This window comes from Clinocottus analis, unplaced genomic scaffold, assembly GCF_023055335.1.
Source record: "Clinocottus analis isolate CAN_PGR_092001 unplaced genomic scaffold, fCliAna1.0.p SCAF_24, whole genome shotgun sequence".
NCBI lineage: Eukaryota > Metazoa > Chordata > Actinopteri > Perciformes > Cottidae > Clinocottus > Clinocottus analis.
This window is the reverse complement of record NW_027175976.1, coordinates 1,490,624-1,512,500: the sequence shown is the minus strand read 5'-3', so window position 1 is coordinate 1,512,500 and position 21,877 is coordinate 1,490,624. Positions and strand designations below refer to the sequence as shown.

At 44.8% G+C, this 21,877-nt stretch overlaps 3 protein-coding genes across 8 annotated transcripts in view; 1 reads left to right on the top strand and 2 right to left on the bottom strand.

The window, feature by feature from the left end:
- Nucleotides 1-12,313, top strand: part of LOC137793876 (uncharacterized) — a 25,618-nt gene extending 13,305 nt beyond the window's left edge. For 3 of the 6 annotated variants that reach the window (XR_011078260.1, XR_011078259.1, XR_011078257.1), the window contains 3 exons: nucleotides 153-314; nucleotides 10,140-10,239; nucleotides 12,263-12,313. The gene's annotated coding sequence lies outside the window, so the exon portion shown is untranslated. Of the gene's footprint in view, nucleotides 1-152; nucleotides 579-3,861; nucleotides 3,889-10,139; nucleotides 10,240-12,262 lie in introns of those variants that run through there. The other 3 variants (XR_011078261.1, XR_011078258.1, XM_068590282.1) reach the window with 3 other exon arrangements.
- Nucleotides 41-11,672, bottom strand: LOC137794297 (aldehyde oxidase 1-like). Its single transcript, XM_068591049.1, has 34 exons — nucleotides 11,619-11,672; nucleotides 9,351-9,408; nucleotides 9,150-9,246; nucleotides 8,503-8,611; nucleotides 8,283-8,409; nucleotides 8,041-8,102; nucleotides 7,846-7,923; nucleotides 7,540-7,620; nucleotides 7,315-7,459; nucleotides 6,920-7,012; nucleotides 6,658-6,809; nucleotides 6,491-6,584; nucleotides 6,297-6,406; nucleotides 6,030-6,214; nucleotides 5,788-5,950; nucleotides 5,602-5,685; nucleotides 5,350-5,519; nucleotides 5,143-5,269; nucleotides 4,891-5,013; nucleotides 4,708-4,804; nucleotides 4,249-4,373; nucleotides 4,020-4,153; nucleotides 3,847-3,934; nucleotides 3,580-3,666; nucleotides 3,090-3,509; nucleotides 2,716-2,811; nucleotides 2,478-2,606; nucleotides 2,296-2,370; nucleotides 2,157-2,209; nucleotides 1,971-2,085; nucleotides 1,819-1,884; nucleotides 1,433-1,621; nucleotides 1,138-1,305; nucleotides 41-537 (listed from the first exon to the last, which is right to left on the bottom strand). Exons 1-34 carry the CDS (start codon nucleotides 11,670-11,672, stop codon nucleotides 505-507), a joined length of 3,987 nt encoding a protein of 1,328 aa, XP_068447150.1. The 3' UTR covers nucleotides 41-504.
- Nucleotides 12,165-21,877, bottom strand: LOC137793877 (aldehyde oxidase 1-like). The gene is made up of 34 exons (XM_068590284.1): nucleotides 21,824-21,877; nucleotides 20,519-20,576; nucleotides 20,318-20,414; nucleotides 19,725-19,833; nucleotides 19,505-19,631; nucleotides 19,263-19,324; nucleotides 19,068-19,145; nucleotides 18,762-18,842; nucleotides 18,537-18,681; nucleotides 18,142-18,234; nucleotides 17,880-18,031; nucleotides 17,713-17,806; nucleotides 17,519-17,628; nucleotides 17,252-17,436; nucleotides 17,010-17,172; nucleotides 16,824-16,907; nucleotides 16,572-16,741; nucleotides 16,365-16,491; nucleotides 16,113-16,235; nucleotides 15,930-16,026; nucleotides 15,471-15,595; nucleotides 15,242-15,375; nucleotides 15,069-15,156; nucleotides 14,726-14,816; nucleotides 14,240-14,655; nucleotides 13,866-13,961; nucleotides 13,628-13,756; nucleotides 13,446-13,520; nucleotides 13,307-13,359; nucleotides 13,121-13,235; nucleotides 12,969-13,034; nucleotides 12,583-12,771; nucleotides 12,288-12,455; nucleotides 12,165-12,200 (listed from the first exon to the last, which is right to left on the bottom strand). The coding sequence occupies exons 1-34, from the start codon at nucleotides 21,875-21,877 to the stop codon at nucleotides 12,165-12,167; spliced, it is 3,990 nt and encodes a 1,329-aa protein (XP_068446385.1).

Genomic DNA, 21,877 nt, shown 5'->3' with positions numbered 1-21,877 from the left:
GAACAGCGTCACCCAGTGTACACACAGAGTAACAGACTTTCACCACCATATTTGGCTCTTAGAACAACAATTTATTGAACACACAATAATCCGTGTTACAATTCTTCTGTGAACCGTGAACATGTATCACTTCCCCAAATGTTTTCAACCAGCACTTCCTGTCGGCCTCACCTCCTGGCCGGACTCTGGCGGCGTGGAGCACCAATGTGTGATCGCCCTCGGCCCAGAAGAAGACAAATTTACGTTTAGAAACATGATGGACATGATGGGCTCTGTAAAGCTTCTGAATGGAGAAAACACCGGCTTTATTTAAGGTAGTCAATTATACTTATTAGTCTATTTTTACTATTGTTAAAGTATTATTCATTATTGTTTGATATGGAAACTGCAGGGTGTGAAGTCAAATGAATAATTTGTTTAAAATGATGTCACGTAGAGCATAAGTGTGATCATACATCAAGCTTTTGATTGAAAATAGAAAGAAATAGATTCAGTTTCAGATGTTTAAGGCTGGAAAGATGGTTCGCAGGCTGGAATCTGGAACAAAGCAATAAAACACACACTTAGAAAAACATAAACTAATAGTTCCATGTTATTATTTAGTTTATATTTATTGTTATCCAATTAACTGATATTTTCTTAAAAAAACAGGATGTGTTACTTTCCTTTAACATGTATTAAAACATTCAATTATCTCAGGTGATTAAAAGTTTGTATTTAAAAAAGTATACCTTTTAATGACAAATTAATGAGACAATAATTTCATTAAAAGAATAAACAATTATGTAGATGCCCGTATGTATGCCTGCTTATATTTTGAGCACCTTTACCTTCCGGCTGGAATCTGGAACAAAGCAATAAAACACACACTTAGAAAAACATAAACTAATAGTTCCATGTTATTATTTAGTTTATATTTATTGTTATCCAATTAACTGATATTTTCTTAAAAAAACAGGATGTGTTACTTTCCTTTAACATGTATTAAAACATTCAATTATCTCAGGTGATTAAAAGTTTGTATTTAAAAAAGTATACCTTTTAATGACAAATTAATGAGACAATAATTTCATTAAAAGAATAAACAATTATGTAGATGCCCGTATGTATGCCTGCTTATATTTTGAGCACCTTTACCTTCCGAGTGAACGGGGAGGAACAAGCCAGACACGCCCTCTCCGGTGTCGCCGGGCTGTCGAGGGAAAACAGGCCGACTAAACCGGACTCGGAGCGAGCTGCAGCCGCGGCGTCTTTGATGGCGAAGAACACCGAGCTGCCGAGGAAGAGGGCCGGTTCTCCGATGCCCTGCGGAGCCAAAGCATACGAAGCGCCGTCGACACAGTAGGAGGGGAAATAAAGAGGAGACAAGAAAGAATCAGCAAACCAGGACAGACAGAAACAAGCACAACGAAGAAAACGGACGACCTCTGACCTTTGAGGAGTAGATGGCGTGGGGGTTGTCGGAGTCCGGCAGCAGATACACGTTGAAGACAAGCGGCACGTCGCAGACCGCGGGGATCTTGTACTGAGACGGGCCTCTAGTGTACAGGAGCCCGGAGGGGGAATACTTCAACTCCTCCAGAGTGTAGAGGCCCAGACCCTGCATGAAGGCGCCTTCAATCTGAGGGGGAGGAGAGAGGGAAGGAAGAAAGAAAGAAAAAGGATAAATAATTAACTAATTAGTGCAAAGAAATATTTTCTGTGTCTAATTCCTTTTGGATTATTATTCATTGTTACAACATTGTTAAAAGGCTCAGCTGGTGAGCTTTGAACTGACTTGAGTAACTGAAATTGAGCAAATGGAAACCTGAGACTCACCTGTCCGATGTCCACTGAGGGGTTCACACTTCTGCCGACGTCCATCACGATGTCGGTCCTCAGCGTCTACGAGACAAAACCAACACAAGTATTTTTATTTTATGTGTCGCTCTGCTGCAGAGAGACGAGAGAGGAAGCGGTTCAGTTCTGACCCGGTAGTCTCCTGTGAGGCAGTCCAGCTCCACCTCGCAGCAACACACTCCGAATGTGAAGTAAGCGTAAGGCCGCCCCTCCATCTTGTCCCAGTCCATGTAAAGGTCTGGACCTCTGAGGACGCACAGGAAGCCGTTAATGTCTCTTAAATTCACTTATTTAATTTGAATAAAATCCTTGCCTACCTATGGAATCCAGTTGTTGACAAACTGATTTTTTCCACATATGCAGCCTCGACCTGAGTGCAAATTGAAGAAATATTTTACATCAGTTCCCCCAAAATCAAACGACCAGTTAATTGAGATTTTTCTCATCAAATCGTACCCAACTCTCCCATGATCCTTGAGGGTTTTCCTTCCTGATTGGCTCCAGCCGCTGGTACAGAGTCTGGCAGGCATTCTGAATGAAGGAACAAGAACATTGCAGTCGTATTTCAGGATAAAAGCTATTTTATCCTGAGGATTGCTGAAAAAGCAGCTCCAGAGGGAGCTGGATCTGGACTTCACCTTGACCGCCATGCCGTTGAGGTCGGTACTAAAGGATCCACCAGTTGGGGAGGTGTTGGGAACAGTGTTGGTGCTGGTTTCACCAATGTAGATCTTAGAGGGAGGGATGTGAAGCTCCCGACTCGCCACCTGACAGGGAACAAACAAGAGCTAAAGTGTTCTGTGAAGAAGTTGCATGAAAAGACACCTGCCTCTAATTCACAGGTAAAGTAGATCCAGTGCTGCTTCGTCACAGTACCTGTTGCATCTTCGTGTGGAGTCCCTGACCCATCTCCGTTCCGCCGTGAGCGAGCAGAACAGAGCCGTCTTTGTAGATATGGACTAGAGCTGCAGCCTTTTACACACAAACAAGAGCACACCTTTCAATACAATTGTAAAATGTTCCTTTTTATTTCTATCAATGATAAGAGGCAGTGTTCTACCGCTGCCTCCGTTGGTTTATTTGTGTAGCAGGAGACCAGCAACTCCTTCTTTCTGAGAGCTTAAATTACTGTTTTTCTCAATGGAGTCTGGTGGCTTTTGAATTTTAATATAAACTTATAAAATAGTCCTTTGAGAACCACAAAAAGAAGACTCAGAAAGTTGAGGGAGACCAAACTGAATCCCACGGACCTGATTCATGAAACTAAACTGAAAGGCGACCCCATGTTTAATGGGGATGATGGACATTCCCCTCTTCTTCCAGCGGTTCTGCTGGTTGAACTGGTCGACGGCTCTGCGGCGTGCGCCGTAGTCAGACTTGACCTTGCATTCCTCCCAGCAGCGCAGCAAGTTCTCCGGGCTGAACTCCATCTTGTAGTGGGTGACTGACGGCCCCTTGTACATGTTGATCTCCCGAATCTGGTCTGCAGGACGCCTCAGCACCGCGGCCACGTCGTTGAGCATGTTCTCCACAACCACGGCGCTTTGGGGCACGCCGAAGCCCCTGAAAGCAGTGTTGGAGGGCAGGTTGGTCCTGCAGGCGGTAGTCTGGACTCTCAGGTTGGGCATGTTGTAGGCGTTGTCAAGATGAAGAAGCATAGTTTCTGCTATCTGCAAGAAGAAGACTATAAATAACATGCTTCTTTATAGCATCATAATAAACATCACCGCTTTTACCCACGTCAGGAGATTCATCCACCGTGTTGCCAGCATTGGCGTAGCACCGGATGTCTGCAGCCACGATCCGTCCATTATTCATAAAACCCACCTGAAAGAAACGACAATCAGCATGTTGGATCAATTTTTAAAAAACAGCTGAAACAGGGCTGAATATTTTTCCCCAGACTACCTAAAAGTCATTGGTTTGGGTTGTTTCTGGTTTTATTTTGAAGTCCGAGTTTTATGTCCCTGAACTTCCTACCCCTGAAATGAAAAAAGGTTGTCATACTTTGTATTTTCCCAGGACAGGGTGACGGCCTCCGGTGATCAGCATGTCGTCTCCTCGCTCCAGGACGCAGCGGACTGCACGGTTGGTCCTGAACAGAAATGTAGAAACAATTATAACAAAGAAAATGTAAGACCTTTTCCAAACTGAAGGCACCGGGTGTAAACAGGCCTTACTTCCACGCAGCCACAGAGGTGATACAAGCCAGTATCGCCGTTTTCATAGCCTTCCCGCCGAAACCTCCACCAAGCCTCTTAACGTGACAGGTGACTCTGTTGGACGGGATGCTCAGTGTCTCCGCTATTGCCTCCTGCAGTCGGTGAGATGAGACAAAAGCCAACAAAGAACTTGTGATTTCTCTGAAGGGAGAACACATTTAGAGCGCCAATAGAAACCTGTGTGTACCTGAGCCAGTGTCGGCCATTGGATGGCGACGTACACGTTGAACTCCGACTGCTCACCAACAGGAACGACCAACATGCTCTGGGTCTCCAGGTAGAAATGTTCCTGGCCACCCATTCGAAACTCTCCTGTGGAAACATGAACACAAAAGGTGAGGCAGGACCGGTTCCAGACAGCCACAATCCACGGAAACTTGAAGGGAGGAAGCACAGAGGCTCTCGGGAAGAAGTAGAGTTGGTATAGTGCATTGAAGAGACAAATTCATCCAGAATAAGAAGAAGAAGAGGCGCTCAGTGTATCCTAAGATGTCCCCAAGCAGTCTAAGCCTACAGCAGAACTTCTGAAAATTGGAGGGGAAATCTGATCTTTTATGGGAGGAGTTACAGGACAAAGAGAAGAATGTAAACAACTTGCTCTCACAGTTTATAATGCATCTTCTATCAATAGAAAACAGACGTTCACCTTCATGAACCTGATCAACAGTTTCAAAGGCTTCCGTCACGTTTCCTCTCTCGATCCTCCGTTGAGGCTCAAAGAACGACGACTTCTTGATGGCTTCCTGTCACAGTGGGACACAGCAAACGCAGTTAAGAAGCTGGAAGAAGTACGCACGGATAATAAATGTTTCAATCAAACTCCACAGACCTCTAAGGTAAAAACCGGGTCGGGCAGGTCCTCGTAGCCGACCTTCACAGCTGCTGCTCCTCGTTTGGCGTGCGCCCTCGTATCAGCGACCACCGCGCACAACATCTGACCGATGCAGGACACCTGGAGGAAAACCATTGAACTCCAGATCAGAACCAAGGTAAGCCCTAAAGATGAAGGACATCTCAAAGTTTTAAACAGTCAGAGCTGAAATTTGAAAATATCCGAGCACACCCTTAAAAAACGATCTACCTCGGTCTGAGCGAGCAGCTCCTCTTCATAACCAAACGCTGCACGAACTTTCTTCCCTGGAATATCTTTTGCCGTGATGATGTCGACCACACCGGGAAGCCGTAGAGCCTCGCTCACATCCAGCCGTCTGTGGGAGGAAAGAAACATTCAGAACCAAAAGTAAAGTCAAACAAAAAGAGATTGGAGATTGGCCTCCCGGCTCCTCACGTTATTTTAGCGTGCGCTCGAGAGCTGGTGACCAGAACCAGAAAGAGCTCGCCGTCTATTGTGGGGATGTCGTCGCAGTACACGGCCTCGCCTGTGGCCTGGCTGAGGGCAGAGCGGTGCATTGTGGGACGCCCCACTGGGTCCTGGTCACTCTGATCCTTGGACACATGCTGAAGAAGAACGAGAGGAGGAAGAGGAAGCAATGAAGTCCAAAAAGATGGAAATGGTTTTATCAAAGTGTTCATTCCTTACCTGGAACTCCTGCAGACTGGGTTGTATCTCTCTGGGTAGAGGCTGTATCTGCATCCTCTCAGGAAGCTCTTCTGTTATCACATTCTGCAGACACAAGGTCTCTGGTTGAAATATCCTGCAGGATCTTTGTGTCAGCTGAACATTTACATTTGAGACAAATAAAATAATGCAATGGTTCCATCTTACCATTTCTCTAAGTTTCTGCAAGACCTCCAGGTTGAATTTAAAGAGGAAGCTGAGAGTTAGAGAGTGACAAAACTGCACTTTTCCTTCGGGAGCCGACGGAGGGAGATCCAGCTCGTCCAGGAGGACGTCATAGGCCCGACTGAGGGTCTCATCATCCCAAGTCCTGAAGGGAACACTCTCTGGGTTGGCTTTTGTTCTTTTTTTTGTCCGACACTAAAAATCAAGACGCTGTCGGCTCTGACCTTGTGGTGATAGCCGCGCAGGTTCTGGTGGCGCTGACGGTGGTCGGCCCCATTCCTCCAAAGTAAATACTCACATCCTGAATCAGCCGGGATCCCTCTGAGAACAACACTCTCATCCCGGTGTTCACCGTGGAGAAGGAGCTCTTTTTTCTTGGAGCCTGGCGGAAAGCTCCAACAAACTCCCCCTGCAGGACAGACAGCGTAGTGCTCTTAAAAATACATTAAATAAACTATAGATGCGGGTATACTCAAAAGGAATATTTGTACCTTTCTGGAGAAGGGAATGAAGACGGAAACAACAATCTCTTCTGGATTCAGGAGGGTTTTCCCAAAGCTCACAAAGAAGTCCTGGTTCAGAGGAAGCTGCCGTCTCCCTCCTGCTGGATTCAGACAGAACCTCTTCAGAGTCAACACTTTGGACATGAATCTACATTCATTACGACCAGATCACGGACGCTTACCGTCAGAAATGACGCTGACTTTGCAGTTCCCTGCAGCCAAGACAGGGTTCAGGTCTGAGTTTGGGTATGCACTCATGATGTGGCCCCCGAGAGACTAAAAACACAAAAGAAAGCATAATTACATCTATGAAACATTTCACATTCGTCGAGTCGTGAACTCCACTCACAGCGACGTTACGAATCTGCTGGCTTCCCAAGTATCCTAGCTGTTGGCTCAGGGCTCGGAACAGTTCGGTCTCCTCCTCTGGAAACTGAAGAACCAGCTTCTTCAAAAGGGACCAGACCTCTGTGAGACTGAAGCCCGCTCCGACCCAAACACCTGGAGACGAGCCAAGAGGTGAGCCCACAAGAGCTGCGGGTTTGGTGCCGAGGAGTCTTGAAAGGACTAGAAGTCTGTCCAAAAGGAAAGTACTAATGGGGGTTGCTCACCCTGGGGGGTCCGAGTGACCTCAAACAGCTCCATGACTCTGGTTGGAGATATGATTAGCGGATGCAGGATGCCTTTGAACTTCATATCTGGACCTTGAACACAAAGCAGACCTAAGATCCTTGTATAAGAATGAAGCAACAATATAGCAGCACTTTATATGATCATTTTGTCAACTGAAGACGTTATGGTTCGTAAAAAAAAAGGCTGTTTCCCTAACGTTACGGCCCTCTCAAATGGACCAAATCACAGCCTTACTCTGAACCTTTCCACATTTGCCACGGTGTAGATCACGATACGTTTGTGTTGTAGATTCCCAGTGGCACCAAATGACTTCCTCTGAATGTATTCTACTTGTTGAAGATTCGCCTTCGGCTCGTCTCTTTAATAAACTGACCGATGTTGGTGTTTCCCACGACCAGCGGAGCTTTAGGGTTCCTGGTCTTGAGCTGGATCAGCTCCTCTAGGGAGGCAGGGGACACCCAGCTCATCCTCTCCCCACGAAAGGTGAGCGTCTTTGGGTTCGCCGCCTCTGACATCAGCTGTGGAGAAAGTGCAGCACCGATGGTGAGTCAGCTGATGACACAAGAGCTGGAAGGACTCTGTGTGAGAGAGGACTTACAATCAGTTCAGGGGGGAAGATGAGCTCCTGGGTCGGGTCCAGTGGAAGGAACTCTTCTTTGTCAAACAGCTTAGACTTTGACTGGAGCACATTATGGAAAACATGTCAGGAGTGTGTGAAAGGTACAAGGTACAAGATCGAGGGCAACAAAAACTGTACGATATAATTACAAAGGGACGTTGGAGGAGGACGGAAACAAGATAGAAGAGAGTTAAGAGAAGGGTCACGAAAAACAACAATCCAAGATATAAACTCAGAGATCTATAAAGATATAAAGAACAGACGGACAAATAACAAATCACTCACAGGCTCTGGTTCATCAGCGTCTTGCTCTCCATTGAGGCAACAGGCTCCGCCTCCATTGACTTGGCAGCAGTTTGCTTCCTGTTGGGATTGATCGCAGCCATCATCACATGGTCCTTTAAATCATATTTGTTATCGTGTGCCCTTTAGCTTTTAGGTCTGAAGTTAGTCGCTGGTGAGCGGATCTGATCTTAGTACCTGACAGAAGGTCCTGCAGCCGTCAATGATGGGTCGATATCCAGTGCACCTGCACAGATTACCTGAACAGCAACAGCGCACAGTGAGGAGAGGACTGGATGCATTTTATGTTGAACTTGTTGTGTTAACATGTGTATGAATAACTGGACTACAACCAGAAGAAGGCACAACCAAGACACCATTTACCTTCCTGCTGGTTGTTATCTGTAAAGGTGACAGCACATAGATATAACAAAACAAACCAGTGAGAGCCTGAGTGATGTCCTCCATGGTGGGCTGAGGCTTGTTCCTCAGCAGGGTGTACATGGACATCACCATCCCTGGAGTGCAGAATCCGCACTGGGAGCCGTGAGCTTTGGCAATTCGCTCCTACAAACACAGCATCCACAGTTTAGAAACCCTAGAAATAAGAAGTAATAAATGCATCTCTCCCAAGTGGTCTGCACTGCACTGTGGTCCCACCTGCACTGGGTGGATCCTGGTCTTGGTGCTGCCGATGCCCTCCACCGTGGTGACGGCGGCTCCGTGCAGCTGGCAGAGCGGCAGCAGGCAGGCGTTGACCGAGTAATGTCTGACGGTACGGTGAAGTTAAACTGTGCTGCCGGATCTGACACTCAGTAACCTGCAGGAAACATTTCAGTGTACTTATGTCCTTCATTAAACTACCACTGTTTGTACAACTGCTACTTTTACTGTTATGAGGACATAAAAGCTGGTTTTATTTAACTAAAACAACAGTTGACGTCATGAAGAAGGGAGAGGAACAGGTAGCGGCATCAACCTGTCAATCACCTTGTAGCCCCGCCCTAAAACATCCCATTCTTTATCATCTGTTTGAGGCATAGACTTCTATACAACCAGAGTGGTTTCCCCTGGTGGACACTCGAGAGAATGCAGCTTTAACACATGAAGCATGAATGAATGAATGAAAAGTACTTTATTAATCTCCAAGGAGAAATTCTTTAAAATCAGCTTCACTTGGCAGAACCGGAGGTTGTCTCCTGGTCCTGACCCCCAGGTTAGGGACTAGTGGGCGTACTTCATAAGTAGTTAGCGTGGTACTGGGATGTAGTTCTGAATACCAGCTGTTGGTTCATCATAAAGGATACATGATGGTTTTGGTGGCCGGTTGGTGGCGTGACACCATGACCGTGCACGCCCCGCAGCCTCCACCGCCGCAGCCATACTTGGTTCCAGTCAACCTCACTGAGGTCACAGTCAAGGAAGTCACCAGAGCAGTTGAGGCCTGTAGGTGGCGCTCTCAAATCAACGTGTCATTCAGCCATTAAAGAAACATTTTTGAAGGATACGCTTCTCTCTGAGGAAGGACAACAGCGTGGTTTCAGGGTCCGCATTGTTCTCCGTGACCTGTTTCAAGAGGAAGGAGGAGAAGACAAAAGGAGAGTTTTGTTCAGTTAGATGTAAACGTAATGTCTCTTCTTTCAACTATCCTACCACTTCTGGATCTTTACTCTTCTATCAAAGAGGCGAACTTTCCACACATAAGGAGGCATGCTCAGAAGATGTTCAGTGCACTTGTTCAAGCCAACACAGACTGGATTTTTCTCACTGACTAAGAAAAACTGAACTAGAAAACATCAAAAGCACTTACTGCTTTTGTATAAAGTTAATCGATTACTTGTCTTTAACATACATCTTTAAAGGTAAGCAACAGACTGAACGATTGTTCTGATAACATTACTTTTAAATAAAAGACTGCGGTAAGTGTCTTTAAGTCACTTATTTACAGACAAGCTAACCACAAGAAAACCGCCTTGAGAGCTGGAGGAGAGCAGTGAGTGTATTTACTTTAAAACTGCTTCTGCTGTAATGTAAACATTCAGGCTGTGTGAGCGGTGTGTTTAGTGAGTAACCAGTGATACTTTTAACTGACAATTGTGCTCTTTAGAAGAACCCTGCTGCAAAACTGGGTGGTTTCCAAAAATGAGTTACCCTTACTCTAAGAATGGCTGGGAATTAACCACAGTCATGGCTGTGGTTATGTGAAATGCTGTTTTGAATTTTTTTTAATGCTACCAGAGCATATTTTTACAATTATAAATGTTACTAATGAAGTGTCTGTTTTGTTATCCTCCAAGGAGCATTATTATGATGGCAAGAGTGAGACAGGGTACCTTGCATGGAGGATTCAAACTATTCAGTGATGCACTGCTGAAGACAGACAATCATCATTTGAAGGTAATTCTGTATTAATACTAGAATAATGCATGTCGAACAAAGTACTCACAAGATCAGTGACATGCAAATGTTTCTCCAGCCAATAATAAACAAAATATTTTTCTTAAAACTTGTGTCAAATCGAAGTTATCTAAAGTGATTTAAAAATGCACATGGTTGTGATCCCCAAAAAATTGTCTGGAGGCGCAAAAGCTATTTGATATCACAATTTATAAAGTTTATATACTAGTCATATTATATATCAAAATACAGTTTGTTGTATTTATTAACTTATATAACATTGTATTGTTATTTAACCTGTTTATAACTATCAAACTCTTATGAAGAGTAGAAAATAGACGTGCATCGACCTACATTAAGGTCCATTAAAAACACAAATATGCAGACCTATATATGTGGCAGAGTGTTCGCCCTGTAACCACAAGGTAGGATGTTTGATACCTGATACAAGGCTTGACAGCAACGTAACAGGATGTGATGCACATTTTAAAGAAAATATCTTTATTTTCAGTGACACAATATCACCTTAAACTTCAAGATAAAAGGAATTCCCTTCGAAAGATTTTATACGAGGCAAAAATATATATATATATATATATATATATATATATATATATATATATATATATATATATATATATACACTACCGTTCAAAAGTTTGGGGTTACCTAGACAAATTTTCAGTTTCTTCGCAATTTCTGACATGGAATAGCCTTCATTTCTAAGAACAAGAATAGACTGGCGAGTTTTACACGAAACTTCTCTTTTTCAGGCCATTTTGAGAGTCTAATGGAACCCACAAATGTGATGCTCCAGATACTAAACCAGCTCAAAGGAAGGCCAGTTTTATAGTTTCTCTCACCAGCAGAACTATTTTCAGCTGTGTAACATCACTGCACAAGGGTTTTATGACATCCATGAGTCTTCTAAGGCGATTAGCAAACACAATGTACCATTAGAACACTGGAGGGATAGTTGCTGGAAATGGGCCTCTATACACCCATGTAGATATTTCATTAAAAACCAGACGTTTCCACCTAGAATAGTTATTAACCACATGAACAATGCATATAATGTATTTCTGATTAATTTAATGTTAGCTTCATTGAATAAAAATAGTGCTTTTCTTTAAAAAATATGGACATTTCTAAGTGATCCCAAACTTTTGAACGGTAGTGTATGTATATATATATATATGTATATATATATATATGTGTATATATATATATATATATATATATATATATATATATATATATATATATATATATATATATATATATAATTTTTTTGTCAGAGCCTCAGGAAGACGCAACAGAGGGGCTTCAGAGCCAGATGCGGGTTATGGACTCCTGGAGTAGCTAAATATGAAACGTACCTTTTTCCCGTTGATGAAAAAGCACAGAATATCTCCTTCTTTCCCTGAAGACATCTTTGACTCACAACACAAGAGAAAGAGTTGCTTCTGTGTGGGCCAGATCAGGAAGTGATGGCAAGCTAGCAAGCCTGACAAATGCTGAAGGCCAAATCTCCACCCTAAACCATCAAGCCGTTAACCCTCAGAGACTTACTGACGTCAGTGGTTAGTAACTAAATAAACAAAAAAATGTGTACCATTGTGTATATATTTTTTAACCGATTTGAACGTCTTTTTTATGAAGAGAAATCATTTTAATTTATTTACTCATTTTGGCAAATCCAAAATAAACTGTTACAATTCTGTGGCAGTCAATTATATGCATTGCTTTATTATTCAAATATTGATACTGTAGGATGTAAAAGTAAAAAAGTATAATTCAACACCTATTTTGACATGCAGAGCACAAGTGTATTCGTACATTATTAAAGTTACATCCAATTCAATCAGTCAAGCTTATGATTGATCAAACGAAAAGAAACAGATTGAGTTTTAGATGTTTAAGGCTCAAGGCTGGAAAGATCCTGGTTTGCTGGCTGGAACCTGGAACAAAGAAATAAAACAGAAATGGTTCTATTTTATTATTTTGTTCTTAATATTGTTAGATTTCCAGTATTCCAGCACCTTTACCTTCCGAGTGAACGGGGAGGAACAAGCCAGACACGCCCTCTCCGGTGTCGCCGGGCTGTCGAGGGAAAACGGGCCGACTAAACCGGACTCGGAGCGAGCTGCAGCCGCGGCGTCTTTGATGGCGAAGAACACCGAGCTGCCGAGGAAGAGGGCCGGTTCTCCGATGCCCTGCGGAGCCAAAGCATACGAAGCGCCGTCGACACAGTAGGAGGGGAAATAAAGAGGAGACAAGAAAGAATCAGCAAACCAGGACAGACAGAAACAAGCACAACGAAGAAAACGGACGACCTCTGACCTTTGAGGAGTAGATGGCGTGGGGGTTGTCGGAGTCCGGCAGCAGATACACGTTGAAGACAAGCGGCACGTCGCAGACCGCGGGGATCTTGTACTGAGACGGGCCTCTAGTGTACAGGAGCCCGGAGGGGGAAAACTTCAACTCCTCCAGAGTGTAGAGGCCCAGACCCTGCATGAAGGCGCCTTCAATCTGAGGGGGAGGAGAGAGGGAAGGAAGAAAGAAAGAAAAAGGATAAATAATTAACTAATTAGTGCAAAGAAATATTTTCTGTGTCTAATTCCTTTTGGATTATTATTCATTGTTACAACATTGTTAAAAGGCTCAGCTGGTGAGCTTTGAATTGACTTCAGTAACTGAAATTGAGCAAATGGAAACCTGAGACTCACCTGTCCGATGTCCACTGAGGGGTTCACACTTCTGCCGACGTCCATCACGATGTCGGTCCTCAGCGTCTACGAGACAAAACCAACACAAGTATTTTTATTTTATGTGTCGCTCTGCTGCAGAGAGACGAGAGAGGAAGCGGTTCAGTTCTGACCCGGTAGTCTCCTGTGAGGCAGTCCAGCTCCACCTCGCAGCAACACACTCCGAATGTGAAGTAAGCGTAAGGCCGCCCCTCCATCTTGTCCCAGTCCATGTAAAGGTCTGGACCTCTGAGGACGCACAGGAAGCCGTTAATGTCTCTTAAATTCACTTATTTAATTTGAATAAAATCCTTGCCTACCTGTGGAATCCAGTTGTTGACAAACAGATTTTTTCCACATATGCAGCCTCGACCTGAGTGCAAATTGAAGAATAATTTTACATCAGTTCCCCCCAAATCAAACGACCAGTTAATTGAGATTTTTCTCATCAAATCGTACCCAACTCTCCCATGATCCTTGAGGGTTTTTCTTCCTGATTGGGTCCAGCCGCTGGTACAGAGTCTGGCAGGCATTCTGAATGAAGGAACAAGAACATTGCAGTAGTATTTCAGGATAAAAGCTATTTTATCCTGAGGATTGCTGAAAAAGCAGCTCCAGAGTGAGCCGGATCTGGACTTCACCTTGACCGCCATGCCGTTGAGGTCGGTACTAAAGGATGCACCAGTTGGGGAGGTGTTGGGAACAGTGTTGGTGCTGGTTTCACCAATGTAGATCTTAGAGGGAGGGATGTGAAGCTCCCGACTCGCCACCTCACAGGGAACAAACAAGAGCTAAAGTGTTCTGTGAAGAAGTTGCATGAAAAGACACCTGCCTCTAATTCACAGGTAAAGTAGATCCAGTGCTGCTTCGTCACAGTACCTGTTGCATCTTCGTGTGGAGTCCCTGACCCATCTCCGTTCCGCCGTGAGCGAGCAGAACAGAGCCGTCTTTGTAGATATGGACTAGAGCTGCAGCCTTTTACACACAAACAAGAGCACACCTTTCAATACAATTGTAAAATGTTCCTTTTTATTTCTATCAATGATAAGAGGCAGTGTTCTACCGCTGCCTCCATTGGTTTATTTGTGTAGCAGGAGACCAGCAACTCCTTTTTTCTGAGAGCTTAAATTACTGTTTTTCTCAATGGAGTCTGGTGGCTTTTGAATTTTAATATAAACTTATAAAATAATCCTTTGAGAACCACAAAAAGAAGACTCAGAAAGTTGAGGGAGATCAAACTGAATCCCACGGACCTGATTCATGAAATTTAACGAAAAGGCGACCCCATGTTTAATGGGGATGATGGACATTCCCCTCTTCTTCCAGCGGTTCTGCTGGTTGAACTGGTCGACGGCTCTGCGGCGTGCGCCGTAGTCAGACTTGACCTTGCATTCCTCCCAGCAGCGCAGCAAGTTCTCCGGGCTGAACTCCATCTTGTAGTGGGTGACTGACGGCCCCTTGTACATGTTGATCTCCCGAATCTGGTCTGCAGGACGCCTCAGCACCGCGGCCACGTCGTTGAGCATGTTCTCCACAACCACGACGCTTTGGGGCACGCCGAAGCCCCTGAAAGCAGTGTTGGAGGGCAGGTTGGTCCTGCAGGCGGTAGTCTGGACTCTCAGGTTGGGCGTGTTGTAGGCGTTGTCAAGATGAAGAAGCATATTTTCTGCTATCTGCAAGAAGAAGACTATAAATAACATGCTTCTTTATAGCATCATAATAAACATCACCGCTTTTACCCACCACAGGAGATTCATCCACCGTGTTGCCAGCATTGGCGTAGCACCGGATGTCTGCAGCCACGATCCGTCCATTATTCATAAAACCCACCTGAAAGAAACGACAATCAGCATGTTGGATCAATTTTTAAAAAACAGCTGAAACAGGGCTGAATATTTTTCCCCAGGCTACCTAAAACTCATTGATGTAAATTATTCTGTTAAAGTTTAAAAGTTTTGTTTAATCTTTAGTTTTATTCTTTTAATGTACTGTCATGGTTTGGGTTGTTTCTGGTTTTATTTTGAAGTCCGAGTTTTATGTCCCTGAACTTCCCACCCCTGAAATGAAAAAAGGTTGTCATACTTTGTATTTTCCCAGGACAGGGTGACGGCCTCCGGTGATCAGCATGTCGTCTCCTCGCTCCAGGACGCAGCGGACTGCACGGTTGGTCCTGAACAGAAATGTAGAAACAATTATAACAAAGAAAATGTAAGACCTTTTCCAAACTGAAGGCACCAGGTGTAAACAGGCCTTACTTCCACGCAGCCACAGAGGTGATACAAGCCAGTATCGCCGTTTTCATAACCTTCCCGCCGAAACCTCCACCAAGCCTCTTAACGTGACAGGTGACTCTGTTGGACGGGATGCTCAGTGTCTCCGCTATTGCCTCCTGCAGTCGGTGAGATGAGACAAAAGCCAACAAAGAACTTGTGATTTCTCTGAAGGGAGAACACATTTAGAGCGCCAATAGAAACCTGTGTGTACCTGAGCCAGTGTCGGCCATTGGATGGCGACGTACACGTTGAACTCCGACTGCTCACCAACAGGAACGACCAACATGCTCTGGGTCTCCAGGTAGAAATGTTCCTGGCCACCCATTCGAAACTCTCCTGTGGAAACATGAACACAAAAGGTGAGGCAGGACCGGTTCCAGACAGCCACAATCCACGGAAACTTGAAGGGAGGAAGCACAGAGGCTCTCGGGAAGAAGTAGAGTTGGTATAGTGCATTGAAGAGACAAATTCATCCAGAATAAGAAGAAGAAGAGGCGCTCAGTGTATCCTAAGATGTCCCCAAGCAGTCTAGGCCTACAGCAGAACTTCTGAAAATTGGAGGGGAAATCTGATCTTTTATGGGAGGAGTTACAGGACAAAGAGAAGAATGTAAACAACTTGCTCTCACAGTTTATAATGCATCTTCTATCAATAGAAAACAGACGTTCACCTTCATGAACCTGATCAACAGTTTCAAAGGCTTCCGTCACGTTTCCTCTCTCGATCCTCCATTGAGGCTCAAAGAACGACGACTTCTCGATGGCTTCCTGTCACAGTGGGACACAGCAAACGCAGTTAAGAAGCTGGAAGAAGTACGCACGGATAATAAATGTTTCAATCAAACTCCACAGACCTCTAAGGTAAAAACCGGGTCGGGCAGGTCCTCGTAGCCGACCTTCACAGCTGCTGCTCCTCGTTTGGCGTGCGCCCTCGTATCAGCGACCACCGCGCACAACATCTGACCGATGCAGGACACCTGGAGGAAAACCATTGAACTCCAGATCAGAACCAAGGTAAGCCCTAAAGATGAAGGACATCTCAAAGTTTTAAACAGTCAGAGCTGAAATTTGAAAATATCCGAGCACACCCTTAAAAAACGATCTACCTCGGTCTGAGCGAGCAGCTCCTCTTCATAACCAAACGCTGCACGAACTTTCTTCCCTGGAATATCTTTTGCCGTGATGATGTCGACCACACCGGGAAGCCGTAGAGCCTCGCTCACATCCAGCCGTCTGTGGGAGGAAAGAAACATTCAGAACCAAAAGTAAAGTCAAACAAAAAGAGATTGGAGATTGGCCTCCCGGCTCCTCACGTTATTTTAGCGTGCGCTCGAGAGCTGGTGACCAGAACCAGAAAGAGCTCGCCGTCTATTGTGGGGATGTCGTCGCAGTACACGGCCTCGCCTGTGGCCTGGCTGAGGGCAGAGCGGTGCATTGTGGGACGCCCCACTGGGTCCTGGTCACTCTGATCCTTAGACACATGCTGAAGAAGAACGAGAGGAGGAAGAGGAAGCAATGAAGTCCAAAAAGATGGAAATGGTTTTATCAAAGTGTTCATTCCTTACCTGGAACTCCTGCAGACTGGGTTGTATCTCTCTGGGTAGAGGCTGTATCTGCATCCTCTCAGGAAGCTCTTCTGTTATCACATTCTGCAGACACAAGGTCTCTGGTTGAAATATCCTGCAGGATCTTTGTGTCAGCTGAACATTTACATTTGAGACAAATAAAATAATGCAATGGTTCCATCTTACCATTTCTCTAAGTTTCTGCAAGACCTCCAGGTTGAATTTAAAGAGGAAGCTGAGAGTTAGAGAGTGACGAAACTGCACTTTTCCTTCGGGAGCCGACGGAGGGAGATCCAGCTCGTCCAGGAGGACGTCATAGGCCCGACTGAGGGTCTCATCATCCCAAGTCCTGAAGGGAACACTCTCTGGGTTGGCTTTTGTTCTTTTTTTTGTCCGACACTAAAAATCAAGACGCTGTCGGCTCTGACCTTGTGGTGATAGCCGCGCAGGTTCTGGTGGCGCTGACGGTGGTCGGCCCCATTCCTCCAAAGTAAATACTCACATCCTGAATCAGCCGGGATCCCTCTGAGAACAACACTCTCATCCCGGTGTTCACCGTGGAGAAGGAGCTCTCTTTCCTTGGAGCCTGGCGGAAAGCTCCAACAAACTCCCCCTGCAGGACAGACAGCGTAGTGCTCTTAAAAATACATTAAATAAACTATAGATGCGGGTATACTCAAAAGGAATATTTGTACCTTTCTGGAGAAGGGAATGAAGACAGAAACAACAATCTCTTCTGGATTCAGGAGGGTTTTCCCAAAGCTCACAAAGAAGTCCTGGTTCAGAGGAAGCTGCCGTCTCCCTCCTGCTGGATTCAGACAGAACCTCTTCAGAGTCAACACTTGGGACATGAATCTACATTCATTACGACCAGATCACGGACGCTTACCGTCAGAAATGACGCTGACTTTGCAGTTCCCTGCAGCCAAGACAGGGTTCAGGTCTGAGTTTGGGTTTGCACTCATGATGTGGCCCCCGAGAGACTAAAAACACAAAAGAAAGCATAATTACATCTATGAAACATTTCACATTCGCCGAGTCGTGAACTCCACTCACAGCGACGTTACGAATCTGCTGGCTTCCCAAGTATCCCAGCTGTTGGCTCAGGGCTCGGAACAGTTCGGTCTCCTCCTCTGGAAACTGAAGAACCAGCTTCTTCAAAAGGGACCAGACCTCTGTGAGACTGCAGCCCGCTCCGACCCAAACACCTGGAGACGAGCCAAGAGGTGAGCCCACAAGAGCTGGGGGTTTGGTGCCGAGGAGTCTTGAAAGGACTAGAAGTCTGTCCAAAAGGAAAGTACTAATGGGGGTTGCTCACCCTGGGGGGTCCGAGTGACCTCAAACAGCTCCATGACTCTGGTTGGAGATATGATTAGCGGATGCAGGATGCCTTTGAACTTCATATCTGGACCTTGAACACAAAGCAGACCTAAGATCCTTGTATAAGAATGAAGCAACAATATAGCAGCACTTTATATGATCATTTTGTCAACTGAAGACGTTATGGTTCGTAAAAAAAAAGGCTGTTTCCCTAACGTTACGGCCCTCTCAAATGGACCAAATCACAGCCTTACTCTGAACCTTTCCACATTTGCCACGGTGTAGATCACGATACGTTTGTGTTGTAGATTCCCAGTGGCACCAAATGACTTCCTCTGAATATATTCTACTTGTTGAAGATTCGCCTTCGGCTCGTCTCTTTAATAAACTGACCGATGTTGGTGTTTCCCACGACCAGCGGAGCTTTAGGGTTCCTGGTCTTGAGCTGGATCAGCTCCTCCATGGAGGCAGGGGACACCCAGCTCATCCTCTCCCCACGAAAGGTGAGCGTCTTTGGGTTCGCCGCCTCTGACATCAGCTGTGGAGAAAGTGCAGCACCGATGGTGAGCCAGCTGATGACACAAGAGCTGGAAGGACTCTGTGTGAGAGAGGACTTACAATCAGTTCAGGGGGGAAGATGAGCTCCTGGGTCGGGTCCAGTGGAAGGAACTCTTCTTTGTCAAACAGCTTAGACTTTGACTGGAGCACATTATGGAAAACATGTCAGGAGTGTGTGAAAGGTACAAGGTACAAGATCGAGGGCAACAAAAACTGTACGATATGATTACAAAGGGACATTGGAGGAGGACGGAAACAAGATAGAAGAGAGTTAAGAGAAGGGTCACGAAAAACAACAATCCAAGATATAAACTCAGAGATCTATAAAGATATAAAGAACAGACGGACAAATAACAAATCACGCACAGGCTCCGGTTCATCAGCGTCTTGCTCTCCATTGAGGCAACAGGCTCCGCCTCCATTGACTTGGCAGCAGTTTGCTTCCTGTTGGGATTGATCGCAGCCATCATCACATGGTCCTTTAAATCATATTTGTTATCGTGTGCCCTTTAGCTTTTAGGTCTGAAGTTAGTCGCTGGTGAGCGGATCTGATCTTAGTACCTGACAGAAGGTCCTGCAGCCGTCAATGATGGGTCGATATCCAGTGCACCTGCACAGATTACCTGAACAGCAACAGCGCACAATGAGGAGAGGACTGGATGCATTTTATGTTGAACTTGTTGTGTTAACATGTGTATGAATAACTGGACTACAACCAGAAGAAGGCACAACCAAGACACCATTTACCTTCCTGCTGGTTGTTATCTGTAAAGGTGACAGCACATAGATATAACAAAACAAACCAGTGAGAGCCTGAGTGATGTCCTCCATGGTGGGCTGAGGCTTGTTCCTCAGCAGGGTGTACATGGACATCACCATCCCTGGAGTGCAGAATCCGCACTGGGAGCCGTGAGCTTTGGCAATTCGCTCCTACAAACACAGCATCCACAGTTTAGAAACCCTAGAAATAAGAAGTAATAAATGCATCTCTCCCAAGTGGTCTGCACTGCACTGTGGTCCCACCTGCACTGGGTGGATCCTGGTCTTGGTGCTGCCGATGCCCTCCACCGTGGTGACGGCGGCTCCGTGCAGCTGGCAGAGCGGCAGCAGGCAGGCGTTGACCGAGTAATGTCTGACGGTACGGTGAAGTTAAACTGTGCTGCCGGATCTGACACTCAGTAACCTGCAGGAAACATTTCAGTGTACTTATGTCCTTCATTAAACTACCACTGTTTGTACAACTGCTACTTTTACTGTTATGAGGACATAAAAGCTGGTTTTATTTAACTAAAACAACAGTTGACGTCATGAAGAAGGGAGAGGAACAGGTAGCGGCATCAACCTGTCAATCACCTTGTAGCCCCGCTCTAAAACATCCCATTCTTTATCATCTGTTTGAGGCATAGACTTCTATACAACCAGAGTGGTTTCCCCTGGTGGACACTCGAGAGAATGCAGCTTTAACACATGAAGCATCAGCTTCACTTGGCAGAACCGGAGGTTGTCTCCTGGTCCTGACCCCCAGGTTAGGGACTAGTGGGCGTACTTCATAAGTAGTTAGCGTGGTACTGGGATGTAGTTCTGAATACCAGCTGTTGGTTCATCATAAAGGATACATGATGGTTTTGGTGGCCGGTTGGTGGCGTGACACCATGACCGTGCACGCCCCGCAGCCTCCACCGCCGCAGCCATACTTGGTTCCAGTCAACCTCACTGAGGTCACAGTCAAGGAAGTCACCAGAGCAGTTGAGGCCTGTAGGTGGCGCTCTCAAATCAACGTGTCATTCAGCCATTAAAGAAACATTTTTGAAGGATACGCTTCTCTCTGAGGAAGGACAACAGCGTGGTTTCAGGGTCCGCATTGTTCTCTGTGACCTGTTTCAAGAAGGAGGAGGAGAAGACAAAAGGAGAGTTTTTTAAGTTGGATGTAAACGTAATATCTCTTCCGGGAAGAATGGCATTTGAACTATTATATTAAACTTTGGTTAAACCAATAAATGTGCAAAAATAGATGAGATTTCCTATTAAGCTCTGTATCAGATAGTCGTGATATTAGGATTTTCTCCAAACGTGCCCAAAAAAATAACACTTTAATATATTTGTTAATGGAACCGAACAACACTCAAACCCATAGAATCTCTGTAAAAGAGATCACTCAAAGTCTTTGACAAGAAACCGCGAACCCATCATCACTACTCAACGAGTACAGCAAACAGAAACCTGTCTGCGGCCCTGAGACTAGAGTCACCAGAGCCTCAGACAGAGGCGACTGCATCATCCCACACAGGCGCACCACCTTTGGTCAGACCGCTCTCTCTGCCAAAGTCAACAGCCTCTGGAAAACATTACCATCCTTTGTCAGTTATTGCCCAAACTTAAGCACATGAAAGGATGGGAGTTGTCCAACAAACTTGTGCACAAAGATTGTTTAACCTGGGTTAGCAGTATTAATACTTTCATGGATATGCGATGTATTCATGTTATATCAATAAATGACATATCATTATTGAAAGTATTGTGTTGCAGGAAAAGTGGGACACACCTGTCCTTGTTTTATGTGATTTTATATGATGTCCTTGTTTTATGCTGATTTTAACCATGTAAAGCGACTTTATTTTGAAAAGCGCTATATAAATTAAATGTATTATTATTATTAATAAAAGTAAGTTACTTTTTCTGTCCCACTTCTCCTCCAGCACAATACTTTCAAAATGTACAAAAACATATAATGTGCCCACGTTTTTAAATTACATCAGATACTGGACTATTGTTTTTTGTCATTTAATGTTTTAGGTGCAATTGGGAGGAACGGTAAATTGGATCTCTTATTTGTTAAATCCGACCTTTTCCGGAACCAGATCTGATCGGTGTAGCGATTAAGTTAAAAATATACTTTTTAATACGTTTTAAATACATTTTAGGCTAAGGATAAGGATTTTGTTATTGTCACCGTAAGAATATAAAACAAAATTAAGTTGGTGACGCAATCAGTTCAGCAGCAACAATTTATATATATATATATATATATATATATATATATTGAGAAAACTATTTTGCAGCTTGAAAAATGTAAACTTAAGAACACAATTATTCATGACTGACTCGCTAAATGTGAAACGTACCTTGTTGCCGTTGATGAAGAAGCACAGAACATCTCCTACTTTCCCTGAAGACAT